Source organism: Desmodus rotundus, chromosome 4, assembly GCF_022682495.2.
Source record: "Desmodus rotundus isolate HL8 chromosome 4, HLdesRot8A.1, whole genome shotgun sequence".
Lineage (NCBI taxonomy): Eukaryota > Metazoa > Chordata > Mammalia > Chiroptera > Phyllostomidae > Desmodus > Desmodus rotundus.
Genome location: NC_071390.1, coordinates 31,192,045 through 31,207,229, shown reverse-complemented (window position 1 = coordinate 31,207,229; position 15,185 = coordinate 31,192,045). Strand labels below are relative to the sequence as shown.

The 15,185-nt window shown below is 35.9% G+C and overlaps 1 protein-coding gene across 1 annotated transcript in view; it reads left to right on the top strand.

Moving 5' to 3' along the window:
• The window catches only part of LIPJ (lipase family member J), a 29,468-nt gene that overhangs the window by 13,067 nt on the left and 1,216 nt on the right, over positions 1 to 15,185 (top strand). Inside the window, exons 2-9 of the mRNA XM_024563466.3 lie at positions 1,055 to 1,166; positions 1,710 to 1,830; positions 5,990 to 6,188; positions 6,656 to 6,765; positions 8,191 to 8,327; positions 8,702 to 8,848; positions 11,905 to 11,976; positions 15,037 to 15,108. Coding sequence (XP_024419234.3) covers positions 1,055 to 1,166; positions 1,710 to 1,830; positions 5,990 to 6,188; positions 6,656 to 6,765; positions 8,191 to 8,327; positions 8,702 to 8,848; positions 11,905 to 11,976; positions 15,037 to 15,108 — 970 coding nt within the window. The remainder of the gene's footprint in view (positions 1 to 1,054; positions 1,167 to 1,709; positions 1,831 to 5,989; positions 6,189 to 6,655; positions 6,766 to 8,190; positions 8,328 to 8,701; positions 8,849 to 11,904; positions 11,977 to 15,036; positions 15,109 to 15,185) is intronic.

Sequence of the window (15,185 nt, the reverse complement as noted above, 5' to 3'; positions counted from 1 at the left end):
ATGTTTCATCCTTTTCTACCCATTCTGAAGTGGATATTTTCTTGTTTGCCTGATGTATAGAAGTTGCTAAGGTAGTTTCTGGATTTCTTTCAGAGGGTCTTGCTCCATGTGTACCTAGCTGTTTATTTAGTATGTCCATAGAAGGAGGGGCATGCAGAAGCCTCCTTTGTCACTATCTTTAAATATTGCTTAAGTCATTATATTTTTGACATGTAACTCAAGATTTAACAAAATTAAGTGACATTATTCAACAAAAGTTCTTCTATTCCTATCTACTTATTATTATCTGAACAAGGTATCTTAGCAGTTACAAACTTTCCCTAAGCCCTATTTCAATTAAATCCAACATATTAAGAAACAGTATACTGTTCTAATCCATTAGTCACAAATATTCTCTAATATTTCTTTCTTAGAGAATGTTTTATCTTTCTGGACCCCTGGGTTATTCATGTGTTCATAAATGTACTGTTTGCAGTTTAAATATTTGAGGTTTTTCTACATTTTCTACAAATTGGTATTTTCTTCCAATTTAGTTCTATTGTGGTCTGAAAACATACTTTGCAATATTTTAATATTTTTGAAATGCATTAATACTTATTTCATGACCAATATATGGTCTTTCTTAGTGAATGATCCTCATCTACTTTAAAAAAAGTTGTGGTGTGATATTTCATAAAACTAATTTAATCAAGGTTTTTGCTCATCTTGCTCAGATTTTCTGTATCAACACTGACACATTATTAATTTAATTAACTTTCAATGTATGATAAAGCTCTTGGAGTTGGGCTAAACAATACTAGTGGAGAGTTCAAAGAGGGAGCCTGTGCTCTGAAATATGGCAGTTGGAAAAGCATGGACTTTGAAATGAAGCAGGCCTGAATCTGAGTCCTGACTATTACATACTGTGTATCTTTAGACAAGTCATTTAATGTTTCAGAGCCTCAGCTTTCTTACCTGAAAAAGGTAATATTTTCTACTTCATGGAATTATCTAAACAGTCAAAGATATTATTTGCTGCAATTTTAATAGTATCAATGTCTGCTTTTATATGTAGACCCCAAATGTGGTACCTCTTCAAAGTGATATCTTTTATATTAAATCTTGGAACTACTTCTGGTGCTTTTCAATATCGAAGATCTGCGAACCCTGAAGCAAATATGAATATTGTAAGTTACTAGAAAATAAATGTTAACCTGATAAAATAACAGTGAATGTTACCCATTCAACTTTTTAACTTAACAGATCTATAGTCAAACTTATGTTTCTGCACTCATGTATTTTTATATAGGTGAACTAATATGAGGTCTGTCCGGAAAAAGTTCAGCCATTGCTAATATAATGAGAACAGTTAGCTATATGCATAGTCATGTAAACATTTATTGATAAATATTTTAAAATTTTATAAGAATGAGTAGGTAAAAATCTAAGTTATTAGTACTTAGAAAAAGAATATGGGTTAGTCCTGATGTATCTCCTTAGAGACAGGGGTTTATGTTTTTTTTTATTCCTATTGTATAAGGTTGATGCTTAGTAGGTATCTAAAAATATTTATTACTGAATAAGTCAGTAAATTGATAAAAATAAAAATAGGCCCAAGGTTGAAAGAGAATATGAAAGTTCATTATAATATTAATGTTAGGTTAATTAGTTTATATTAATTGTCTTACAATCTATTCTGACCAGTTTTCCTTTTTTGTTTTTTTGCCTAGAGTCAAATTATTTCTTACTGGGGATACCCAGATGAAGAGTATGATATTGTAACTGAAGATGGTTATATCCTTGGCCTTTATAGAATTCCTTATGGAAAGACAAAAAAGGATAACAGTTCAGGTATTATTCAATTCAAGATAAATTGTTGACTCTCTAGGGTCAGAAGTTCTTAACTTTTTTATTTCTTCTCAGTGAGTTTAGGACAAGAGAAGGATCTGAATGGCAAGTGAACAGTTTACTTCCTCATCTGTCTCTCTACATACCCCAAGAAGAGAGTTTGCTTTTCCACTGGCTCACTGTTCACCGAGTGGTTTTAAAGTAACTTTAAAGAACACCAGTTGCTTCTCCCAAATTTTCTTTGTGGATCACTTTACTCATACATGTCGATTCTCTGGGACTTGTTTAATTGGGGGTTAGAAACACTCTGAACCATAATAACATTATTCTGTAGGACTGAAGAATGGCTGGGAAAATTTTTTTCATAATTATGACCCTTCCCTTCAGTAATAGCGAAGAGATCAGGTGGGTAAAAGCCTCATGGCTCTTTATTGCGACAATAAGTGTATCACTAGCAGCAGAGTGAGGTGCAAAAAATGCACTAGCGTTCATCTCTGGAGTTATAATCCTCTATCTACCACTTACCAGCAGAATATGTAATGGGTTACTTTGTTCATTCATCTAATTGCTCGAATAAAAGTCAGCTTTTTTCTCTTTAGATTTTCTCCTAGTAAAGGATTGTTCTCATATTATAGGACACCATCTCAAGTTCTCATTTTAAACATTAAGCATATTTCAGGGAAGACACATTAATTTAAAACAACCCTAGACAATGTAACTTTGGATCCTAGTAAAGCTGACATCCATTAGACAGCAAGTGTTAACATAGATTTAACATAATTATAATAATCATTCCTTAGGGTAAGACTTAAGTTTGCAAACCTTATAATAAAATATTTAAAGGTAATTTAAAAATACAGTAGATGCCTTAGAATTCTCTATAAGCAGGGCCAGAGACAAGGATGCAGACGAATGTTATTTATTGATGGAATGCTGTCAAGAGAAAGTAATGTGGAATTCAGGGTAGGCCAGGCAAAGGAACGAGGGAAGGATGTGCCTCAGCTAAGTCTAGCTGCAATATGATCTCAGAGGACTTCAAGGATTTATGAATTGTGCTCCAGACATGGTCCCAGTTGTAGCTAGAGAACTAGTTTTTGCATTCCCCTATCAGTCAGTGCCTGAGGCTACCTATAGAAAAAGATGTCATCTCCTGGGTGAGGCAATTCCCATTTGCTTGGGGACGGTTCTACAGAGAAAGCGGCAATAGTGAACCTTCAAAAGCAGTTTACAACAGCCAGGAGAAGGGTCTCCCTGCTCAGTAAAGGAAACCTAGGTGGGGCCCCTAAACAATCCAACAGAATGCATCCCTTGCACTACTCAGATCCTCCTGTTTTTCACATTAAGCTTATTTCATTCAGGAACAGCTTTTCTAGAATCGTGGTTGGTCAGAATTTCTGGGGAAACTTAGGAGAACAGGTGAGTGGGGCAAATTCCTACATCTGCTCTTGTAGCTGATTTTAATGCCATAACTGGTACATATAAATTCCCACCTCCACTACGCACCATAGATTTTCCTCCCTCCCAGTTACCTTTCCTGAAGAGGGATGCCAGGCCCTCGTCACTAAGGAAGGTCTACTGTTTCATGACAGTTCATAGTGGCTGACTTGTACTTTTACAGTAAACCAAGGCATGGGAATAACAAAAGATGCCCCAGAGAATCATCTGAATAATAAATATAATGTCTCTGTCATCAGCAGCCCTACCTCTTCATGATGATTAAGGCCAATTACTCCTGCCATGACGGTAATGCTTTCCTTTGCCTCCCAGTCTTCTAGCGGGAGGAGGCCAAAGCGAACAGGCAGCGGTCACAGCTCTAGGTTTCTTAGGATGTTTACTGTGTGCCCTGCTATAAGCATTTGCTCTCCGGAAACCAGGACCTCCAGATTGACAGGGCCCCAAATTGTGAAGACAGAAAGTGTAAGTCTCTAAAGGAGTTACTAGGAGTGATAATGATCCCTAATGCGACTCCTTTCCCCCCTTGAAACTCAGGTATTCTACTGACTAGGGGAATCAGCGCTGTATCATGGCCGTGTGTTTAGGGTGTATAACAAATCCCGAAGGACAGCACCCATACTTCCAGGATATCATACTCCAGCTGGCATCTCCCCTGGATTTTTTGTTTCATTGTTTTACAAGGATGGAAGTCTTTTGATTGTAGTTGAGTGGGAGTGGGTGGGGAGGGGGGTCAGTGTCCCATGTAGGTAGAGCGGACACACTTTGAACTCTTGAAGACTGGTGCTGGTTATGGTCCTGTGTGGAGTGAAAGGCAAATCATAGCAGAAATGTGTATCAGTCCTACTTGTAACAAATTGCTCTTTCCATGGAGACAAAGGGACTGAAGTATCCAAATTGTCGCCAAGTTTCTTGTTCGTCTCATTGAGGGTAGGTACCATGTAAGCTCTCTTTTGCTGACAGACATACTGCCCCGGCAGTAGCTAGGTCTGCCTTGGTAAGTAGGCCCACAATGATGGGCCAGTGTTTAGCCTACATCTCTGCCATCATGGCTATGCCTCTCTGAGCATGTTGCACAGCAATGGGGTTGCCAAAAACAGTATCTGGCTGACACAAATTGGTTGAGTCTTCCAAAGCACTTGTTTGGTTAGTGTGCTCTGTGTAGTGTTGGTTGCTCTTCCTATCCCATTCCTCACACCTCCCCCCCCATCCCCCACACACAGGTTAAATATTGTTCCACAAGGCTGATGGGTGTATGGTTAGAGGAGAGTTTCTTGCTCCTTTTGCATAACTGCTATTTCCTCTCATAGGTCTGCACCACAATAAAGACTTTTTCCAGTCTTTTCTGTGAGCTTCATGTAGGCCTCATGGGAAAGAGCTTGCGGGAGGGTGTAGAATTTCCCAATATCTACTGCATCGAGAAGCTTCGCCTGTACCTGGCCTTCACTAATTACTTATTCTACCTGAACTCTCCTGATTGTGCCTCCCTCCTAGGGAGGACTTATGACTCCTCTCTCCCTGCAAGCACCTGTTTCTCTTCAGATTTTGGTCCAGATTTTTGCTTTGTGACATCATTTCTTTGATGAGTTATTTAACAGTTATGAATTTGACCCCAGTTTTTAATAAAATTGTGAGTGATTCTTCTTCCAGTTATCTCAAAATGGAAACAGAAATTCTCTACTTCTGAGCTTTTAAATTCTGCTGCTGTCCCCACCAGTGTTATTTTTTTTTAAAAAAACTTGGAAATAGAACATCCTCCAAGATCTCCCAATGCACCTTTATCAGTCGGCGGGTGTTCTGGTCTTATTTAATAGATTTAGCATACCTACATCTAAACCCTTTTATCCTTTCCTTCACAATTTGCTGCTGCAGTTCTGAAATTTTCTAAGCATACAAGAAACCTTAGCAGCGTATCGGGACTGACCTCAGGAAACACTGTCCGTGTCACTTCGGTAGATGATGATAAGGTGGACTGTGTGTGAATAACAACTTGGGGGTGAGAAGCCAAGTGACTGGTGAGCACACCTTACACTATTCAAAAGACGGTATTTGTCAAAAACCTTGGATGTATAAAGTAGGGCTCTAGGAATTCTGTTAGGTGAGTAACACAGCAGTTATAATGATGGCACCTATATTAAATATGGCTGATAAATATGATAGTAAAATTGTTTCATGAAATGAAAAGTGGGAAAATCATATATACATATGTGCCCAGATTACTATTACATACAGTGGTACCTTGGTACTTGTTAATCCGTTCTGATGAGTGGCGAGCCAGTGCCGAGTGATGAAGCGTTGTCTCTTGTGGGGTGGCGTCGTGATTCATACAAGTTCTAGTAAGCGTGATGAGTGGCAAGCAAACACGGAGTGGTGAAACATTTTTTCTCATCAAAATGCAAGAAGTACCAAGTTTGACAAGTTCTGAAGCCGACGAGCACTGAGGTACCACCGTATTTGACTATTCTATATCCTTAAAATTTCTATGTTTAAGTGGGACATGACCTAATTGCTCACTTGGTTATCTGAAAGAAATTCATCACTGAACTTTGCTAAATGACTCTGACATAGAAAGGGATTAAACATTATTAACTTAGCCTATTTATATCACTTTTGAAAAATGTTTAAAATGCAGTCTATTAAAAGATTGAATTTCAGATGACATATTCATGTAGACATTACAAAATTTAAAAAAAATTTGCATTTTTTCTAGCTCAGAAGCTTGTTGTATACTTGCAACATGGTTTGCTTACATCTGCCAGCAGCTGGATTTCCAATCTTCCCAACAACAGCCTGGGCTTCATTCTGGCAGATGCTGGTTATGATGTTTGGATGGGGAACAGCAGAGGGACCACCTGGTCCAGAAAACACTTGTACCTAAAGACAAATTCCAAAGAATTCTGGGCTTTCAGGTACAAATAAATTCAAGAAATGTTTCATTTTATTTTATAAGTGTATTAAACATGTTTTTTCCTTTTCAATAAAATTTAAAAAAAGGTCTCCTTTCTCATCTGAAGGCTTTCAATTGACTTTACAATCAAGAGTGCTTGCTTTTAAACTTATTTCTCATTTTTCAGCGGTAAGCTTTACTGACTACTGATTCCTTTAACTACTCTTTCGCCCTGTAACCTACAGTTTAGTCTAACCCACTATCGTTAGAACAATCTAATACCCTCTTTGTCCAGTTACTTTGGAGCTGTTTCATTTTCTGGACTTAGTGCTCTCACAGAAGTCTTTATTCAGTGGATGTATTATGCCATGTAACTTCTTGATCATACCCAACAAGAGTTGAAAACCTCTTTTACTCATCTACCTATTTATTACATTCAAATGTTAATGTAACATTACTATGAATTGCATTTTTCTTTTTCTTTTGTAGTTTTGATGAAATGGCTAAGTATGACCTTCCAGCCTCCATTGACTTCATTGTGAAGCAAACTGGACAAAAGGAAATATTTTATGTAGGCCACTCACAGGGTACAACTATTGGTATGGCAAGAAAGATTGGTGCCAGTATTCCTTAGTTACATCTTAAAAATTTGTACATATGCTTCTTAAGGTTGTAGATAAGCTTCTAGACCTGTAAGTGAAACAAGGCAGAATTGAGACAAGCATTGCATAGCAGTGCCCTAGGAGCTTACACCCTGCTTCAATTCCACCTAGTCTTCCCTAGTCACAAAGAATTGATTGGATGAACGAGGTGGTTTGTAGTTTTGTTTCCAATTGTAAAAAAAATTGGATATCCATCTCAGATCAAAGTGAGACCGTAACTATCACTTGTTCCACAAACAGAAATTTCATAATTTTTTAAAACTATAGCCTAGGGCCTTAAGTGTGAGAGACTTGAAAAAGTTGTTTATGTTTTGGCATTTAGAACAGATTAAATTTAAGAAATATATAAAGATGAGAAAACCTTCCTCTACTTAAAGACATCTAGAAAAGGACTTTCGTCTCCTTAGGGAGAAAGTGTTTCCTACATAGTTTCTTACATGGTGTTGCAAACCTGCTTAGTTAAAGTCACTCTTTACGCTTTGGAGTTCAGCAACTTTATAATAGAAGCTAATATTGAATGAGTCTTTTCTAGGCTGAAGAGTATCACTTTCTTATGGAGATTATCTTCCTACTAGAAAAAGTGTCTTGAATAACATGTTATCTATTCCTAATTTTCACAGATATTCTCTCTGACATTTATTAACCATGTGTGACTTTTAGTCCAAATTTTCATCAGCTCTTCAGTTCTGTGGAACTAAGAATCTTAGAAAATTATTAAATTTAAAAAAGTGTGATACATCACCCAGGGCTTCCTGACTCATAATATGATATGTAATTTTCTGGCTATTTGCCTTCGTAGAACCCAGGGAGAAAAGCACAATACGAGTAGATATCTGCAAGCAGATCACTAGACGTCAAAAAGGAAACAGCCTCTATTTGTTATAATAATGACTCTAAATTACCAGCACAATATAAAGTAGTGTTCAGTGTTTTCTGTACTGGAAGGCAAGAGAGTTTTAAGATATATTAACAGTAAACATTAAAACAATTTGACATTTACTGAATTTTTCACCTAAAGTGTAGGATTCATTTACCTGAAAAATTCACTAACCACATTTTTAACATTGTCATTTATACAAATGTTCAATATTTTTCTGATTTTTAGATTATGATGTTACAAGACTGATTTATTGATGAACTATCATCATTTATGGTCTATACATATTTTTTAATCCTAATAATCAGCATTATGTTGTGATTAATATATATCTCTCATGCTGGATTATCAGGAAATGTTTGATAAGTAAATAAAAAATTAGTAAATTAATTGTTTAGAACCTATTGAACTTTTATTCACCATAGTGTCTTTTCTTGCATGCTAGTAATTACTTAAGAATAGTTCATTTATATCTTTTTTTTCAGGTTTCATAACATTTTCCACAATACCAAAGATAGCTAAAAGAATCAAAATATTTTTTGCCTTAGCACCAGTTTTTTCCATTAAATACATAAAAAGCCCTTTAATCAAAATGGCATACAAGTGGAAGTCAGTGATCAAGGTATGTTGCTTATTTCCTTTACACTGTTCACTGCAAAAGACAATGAGTCTTACTTTCAAAATCTGAGGCCGTAACTATGCTTGCACAGCCGCGTGCATGAACTGATTTTTTTCTGTTTCATTCACACTGGATTCTTGCCTTTGCTTCTAGAAAAGAATGGGATGCCAATTCTGGTACTTTAGAACATCTCAGTGTAAATGAAAATCTAGCAGTCAAATCATATCTAAATTCTGCTTCTCAGTTTTGTCCTTAATTTAAATGCTTTAACTTACTGTGAGATACTGCATTGTTATAAACATAGTGAACTCACCAAATCATTTCTTGATAAATTATTTTCCTCTCCTAAATATGAATAAAGTAAATGTATTTTACAGGTATTTTTGGGCAACAAAGACTTCTTACCTGATACCTCATTTAAAAGAATTGTTGGTTCCAAGCTATGTCCACTAAAGATTTTTGGTAAGATTTGCCATGATATCTTATTTATGATGTGTGGATATGACCTGAAGAACTTAAATATGGTAAGACCAAGTTGTATGGATTTAAAACATATTGTGTCGATTTTTAGAAAGCAGCTCTTAATAGTTTATTTTATGCTTTGTGTGTCATTTTATGATTTATCCATATATACTAGTAGTTCGATTCCTTGCCCTTCTGGTTCTGTGTTCAAGCCAATATTGTGACACTAATTTGATTTGCATATTGGGATTATTTTGCTTCCATATTTGTGAAGAACAGAGAGCAGCTGTTGTGATGGGCATCTTCATTAGCCTTTGCTATTAAGTGCTAGTTTCCTGTGGTTTATTGAATTTAGGTTGCCTTCTATTTACTTGTTTCCCATTTCTCCTCCTCTGATATCCTGCTTCCAAACACGTTGTCTTCCTTGTTGATCCTTTTGTATTAGAAGTGGTGCCTGTCAGTTACTTACATGCTTCTGGCATTCATCAAATCCCAGAGTGGGAAACTGTTTGGTATTCAAGCTACTACTACCAAGTCCATTTGGATTGAATGTGTGTAGATTCTCTTAAAGATGTAGGTATTCATTCTGAAACTTTTCATTAAATTAAAAAATCCAGAGTTGGCAGAAGCAATTGTGGCATTTGGACTAGTGGTTGGTCCTTGTACCTGGACCTTTTAAGAACTTTTCAATGAGAACCAATTTATTCATTCAATGAGAGAGAGAGAGATTGATTTCCTCTTAATTCCTAAATACATTTTCATGCCACAGCAATATGCTGGTTTTATTCAACCCCAAGGTCTTATTCTAGTCCAAGGGAGGTATATACACCATAGCATAAATTTGAAAGAAATATTTCATAATAGAAGAAATGAACTCATTTCTCTCCCTTTTACACATAAAGGTGTGAGTAGTGTAACTTAGCCATAGAAGTTTTTAAAAAGACTGTTTTAATACCCTCTCTTTCTCATATTATTATGTCCATGTAGTATTACATACCTACCATGGACTGACGGAAAGAATGCCATCTTTCAGTCATGAAAATAATATAATCATAAATTTAATCTGAAATTTTGCTTGCCTTATTCATTCATTCTATGTTTTGGGTAGTATTTTAGCATTGCTGTATTTTCTGTAATTATACTGTGGTGTCTTTGAAAACTTTTTTTGTGAACTATAAAGGAAGCTTCTACTCTGGCTTCTTAGCCTTCAACTTTGTGGGGTCTCCCTTCTGGGACAAAAGTTGACAGTACATAGGTTGTGATATGGTTGTGTCCTGAGTTATCCAGCGTTGGGAATGTTTAAAGTGGAACAATTTCACACAGAGTGTGTATGGGAAGACAGAGTGACAGTATAGTTCAGTTCGACTCAGTCTTCTTGAGTCCGTCAGATCTATGGCGGAAGATAGGGTCTGACTTGGAATTTCTTTCCTATGGTCAGCATGAATAACTGACAGGGAATCTAGCAGTTTGTAACACGGCAGTGAATGGAATTGGGCCCATGTCACTCAGGAATAGAAAACCAAATAAGAAAAGTGAAACAAGCTACCATGCCAGGAAGAACAAGTGGCAAAAGCTCTCACCAAAGTAACTAGGAAAATGTATCACCAAACAATTCAGTATTTTGACTTTGTTCAATTCACATGATTCTTTGGTAATGGCTTACAAAAGTAAATTCTAATACTTATAAAGAGCCTGAGATATCTGAATACAGTAATTTATGGTTTGTGGTTATGATTTGAATCCCTTAAGGGAATAGATTTATTCTTACCTGTCTGTTAAAATTAATGTAGAGACTTTGTAAACACTTCAGATTACTCATGGATACAGATAATGAACATTTATAAGAGCTACTTATAAGCTGCTTTTCCCAGGACAATGAATGAGACAAGGTGTTTTTGGTTGAGTAAGTCTTCAGCCCACACCAGGGTAAATAATGGTGGCCATGAATGTTAGTACATCCGGAATATGCCACCCAAGGCAAACATTATATCGGAGCTTCTTTCAAGCACGAGAAAGAATTATGATTAGAGGGTACACCAAACACCTAAGAGTAAAGTAGAGAATGATTCTGGTAAAAAGCTTTACACAGGACATTTTTAACAGTTTTATCAGAATTTTACTCTTGCCAGTTCCAGCTACCTTGAGTTGCAATGAAAACAAATGTTCTTTTAAGCCCCCCAAGAAGCCAAATGGCAAAAACTTTTAAAGAAGTGACATAACAAAAACACATAAAGAATTTTACATCTGGCCATGAGTGAATAGCTGAGTCTAGAATTATCTTCTGAGCATAAACAACTAGATAATTTGGAACAAATTTAGGAGAAAATATAGAACAAAATACCTCAGGTATGCAAGTCTGGGTCAACATTCTCCCTAATTATTACATCTTTATTTTATCTTCCCAAATAAAATAAATAATTTTAGGGTCAAATTAGGACTTTAATTTCTTATATACCAAACACAGAGCTATACATGTTTTAAATACAGTATTTTTAAAAATATCTTATTCACTGACTGATGTTCACAAAGACCGTGTAGGCAAACCTAGATTACAGATTGACACGAGGCCACAGTATTTCTGAGTTAGCTTCACTTTCAGTTGTGCAGAACTTTGGGCCCCCAGTTTATCATGGAAAAGGTTTCTTTTTAAATCTCTGACTGCCTTGGGAGGCCCTCAGCTGATTTATATTTTCCTCACCTAGCTAAGATCTCAAAATGAAACCTCAAATTCTCTAGGACAACCTTAAGGAAAAAGTGGCCGTAGGACTTTGCTATTCTCCTTGGGTTCTTAGTTGTGTTTTTCATTTGTCCTGGTAATTTCTTTCTATCTTTTCTGTTCTTTAGTGCTTCCAAAAGGTGTGCTTGTGTGTGTTCCATCACTTTTGATTGTTTTATGTGTTGGGTAATAGACCACTTAACTTAGAAATCTAATACTAGCTTCTACCTTAATGCAGAAATTCTAAAATTATTAAGTACACTTATATATTTATTTTAAATATAGTTTATGTGTATTATTTATTAAAAATTATTTTTTCTGGAATTATTTACTTCACTAAATATCAGAGATTTCACTTTCTGTGGTTGGGCTAAGAATAAAAATAATTTTTCCTTCCCTCAGAGTCGTATGGATATTTATATGTCACATAACCCAGCAGGAACCTCTGTTCAAAATATACTCCACTGGACTCAGGTATAACTTTTCAAGTACATTTCAGTACAAGTTTATTTATATTATCCACGGTTTATCATATCATTCTAGGATGCATGCCATTGCTGTAAAATGACAAATTTGGAAAGATAGAAATAATTGCTACATATTTGTAAAAAATGATACTTTATAATGTGTTCATATAATTTATTAGACCCAATAATGCTAAGAAACGATAAGAACAAAATAATTATGTTCAGTTTCACAGCTGAGAAAATGTTAATTCAGAACAGTAGAATAGGAACCATCTAAGTCATGTCCATTCTTTGACTTGAAGAGTCAAAGCCATTCCTTTAAGAAACCAAACAAACAAATAAAACTAACACTAGTTTTTCACAAGATTACGTTTTCTTCTCCATTAAATTGTGAACTCTATGAGGACCATTAGCAAGTTTTGTTCATTTTTTAAATATTTGCAAGGCCAAGAGTTCTTGGAAAAGAGTAGATATTCAAAAATATTGGTTGAATGAATATTGATGAAGAAAAAATATTCAGTGTGAATATCATTTTAATGCTGAGAATCAGGATAATGTCACAGAAAGAACACTATTCTCGAGGTCACAATACCAAGCACTGAATCTTTTCTCTGAACCTTATCGTCAACGATATTGAGTTAATCTTCAATCTTATGAATTTAAAAAGTAGAATTAATAATAATTTTCTGACCTAACAAAAATATTATGAGATTAAATAGGATGATAATTGTGGGTGTTCTTCATATTTAATGAACACTAGGTAAATTTAAAGTGTCATTAAGATGTTGGTTAAGGACTTCCTCATTTAAAAATGTTTAAATCTATTAAGTGATTGTTTAAGAATAAATTATTAAAATTATTATTTTTATTACTTATCCTCAATTTTAGTTTATACCTAGTTATAGCTAAACCAGGAAAATCTGAGTAGCCTTTGCATTTATTCGTTCAATGAAACTATATTTATTGAGTACTTACTGTGCATCCTGTACTGTTCTATGCTCATGGTATATATCAGTGAACAAAAATATAGTCATGTCTTCCTTGAGCTTAAATCCTTGTAGTGGATATACAGACACTAAACAATAAAAAAACCCAAATAACTAAGTTACTAAAATGTTAGAAGGGAATAGAAGCTATGGAAAAATGAGAGGAAACTAGGGGGAAAAAAGATTAGGCATATGAGGTAGTAGATTATACTTTTCAATAGAAATGTTAGGACAAGCCACAATGAGATGGTGACACCGGAGAAAAGATGTAAGGGAGATGAGAAAGTTAGCAATGTGAAAATTGGGTAAGAGCATTCCAGATAAAGGAAATAGCTAATGCCAAGCCCTGAGTCAGGAGCCTTTCTGAAAAGCACAGATAAAAGGCCTGTACAACTAATGTGAGTGATTTAAGGGAGTGAGTAGTAGGAAAAGGCAGAAACATAATGGGACAACAGAAAGGAGCTTGTATGCCATTGCAGGGACTTTCGCATTCAGTATGATGTGGGTAACTACTACAGGCTTTTGAGTAGGAAGGTGACATGACAAGATTTACATTTTTTAAAGAGTACTGTAGCTGCTACTTGAGTAGACTGTAGTGGGCAAGGGTAAGGACAGTGAGCAATTCAGGAGATTATTGTAGAAACCCAAACAGTAATTAATAATGGCTTGCACCGTTGTGTTCCTACTAGAGGTGGTGAAAATGGTTAGATTCTGAATATGTGTATATTGTAAACATGGAGCCACCAAAATTTAATGATGGATTACATAAGATGTGAGAAGGAAGGGTCTTGGATAACTCCACAGTTTTTGACCTCGGCAATGAAAAGATAAAATTGCCATTAAAGGAGAAAGAGAGGTCTGATGGTAGAGTGGGGCTTGGCAGGGAGCTACGATGTTCTCTTCTGGGGTTAAGTATTAGACATCCAGGTGATGAGTTTGAATAATTTGATAAGCAGTTTTTTATAAGAGTCCATAATTTAGAAGAAACTTATAAAAGGAGACAAACATTTGGAATGTGAATGACATTTGAAACCAAGAAATTGGATGGGAACACAAAGAGAATGAGCACAGAGAAAAGAAGCAAGGATTGACTGCTCACATATGAAAAGATTAAGAGGTCAGAAAGAAAAGTGTAACATAGAAAACTAAAAAGAAACAGTGAACGAAAACGAAGATCAAGAAATAATGCTATTCTAGAAGGTAACTAAAGGAAAGAGCTCAAGGATGAGCAAATGAACAGTTGTGTCAAGTCCTGCTCATACATGAGAAACTATCTCAGAATTGACCAAAGTTTTAAAAATGTCTAGGTCACAATTAACCTTGGCCAGTTTGGGTAGAAACAAAGAGCTACAAAAAAAGAAAAATGTTCTCAGGGAAAATCAGATTTTCAATAGAGCAAGAAGATACAGAGGCCTATTAGATTAGAGTTTTAAGATCTAGACAGATGATGGAATTCCAGGTGATGGAGAGTTTTTGTAGTTGGGGACAACTGGAAAGAGATAAAGTGGGTGTGGGCGGCATGGTGGTATGGAGACTTACACGGTTTACAGCATCAGGGAAATGGGAACCTGAGAGTCTACATTTCCTTGTAACGAAAACATAATCAAGGAAGAAAGTGGACATAATCACATCAGGCTGGATAAGCTCGGAGCGCCTGGCGGTGGTGAGAATGTGAGTGTTAAGAGTGAAGCAAGCGTATTTAGGGCAGTACCATGTTAATCTCAGATTACTCAGTGTTAGACGCTCACTTTTGACATCTGTGAACGAAGCTAAGGATTTCTGGCGAAGCCTAATGTTACCCTAAACACGCAGGCCCCCCTATAATAAGATAAAAGGCCTTGGGGTGATGTGCATTTAAATGAAGAATAGAGTCATATTCTGTAGAGTCCCCTGCCCCCAACGCCCACCTCTTTCACACATAATCCTATGCAAAGGAAGGGAGGAGCAATGAAGGTCGCCTGCACATATACCAGTAGACCCAGCAAAAAGAGGCCATATTTGCAATGCATTCCTAGCTTGTCTCTACTGCCCCTGTGATGAAAAAAATGAGTATAGTCTTACGTTTTTAATTTTTCTTTCAGCTTTTCAATTCTAGTTACTTGAGAGCTTTTGACTGGGGCAGTCCTGTTCTGAACTTGGTTCATTTTAATCAGGTATATAATTATATATAAACTAAAAACTATCTCCGTGATCAATTCAGAATATCTTGCTATAGATAAAGGCTCATCTG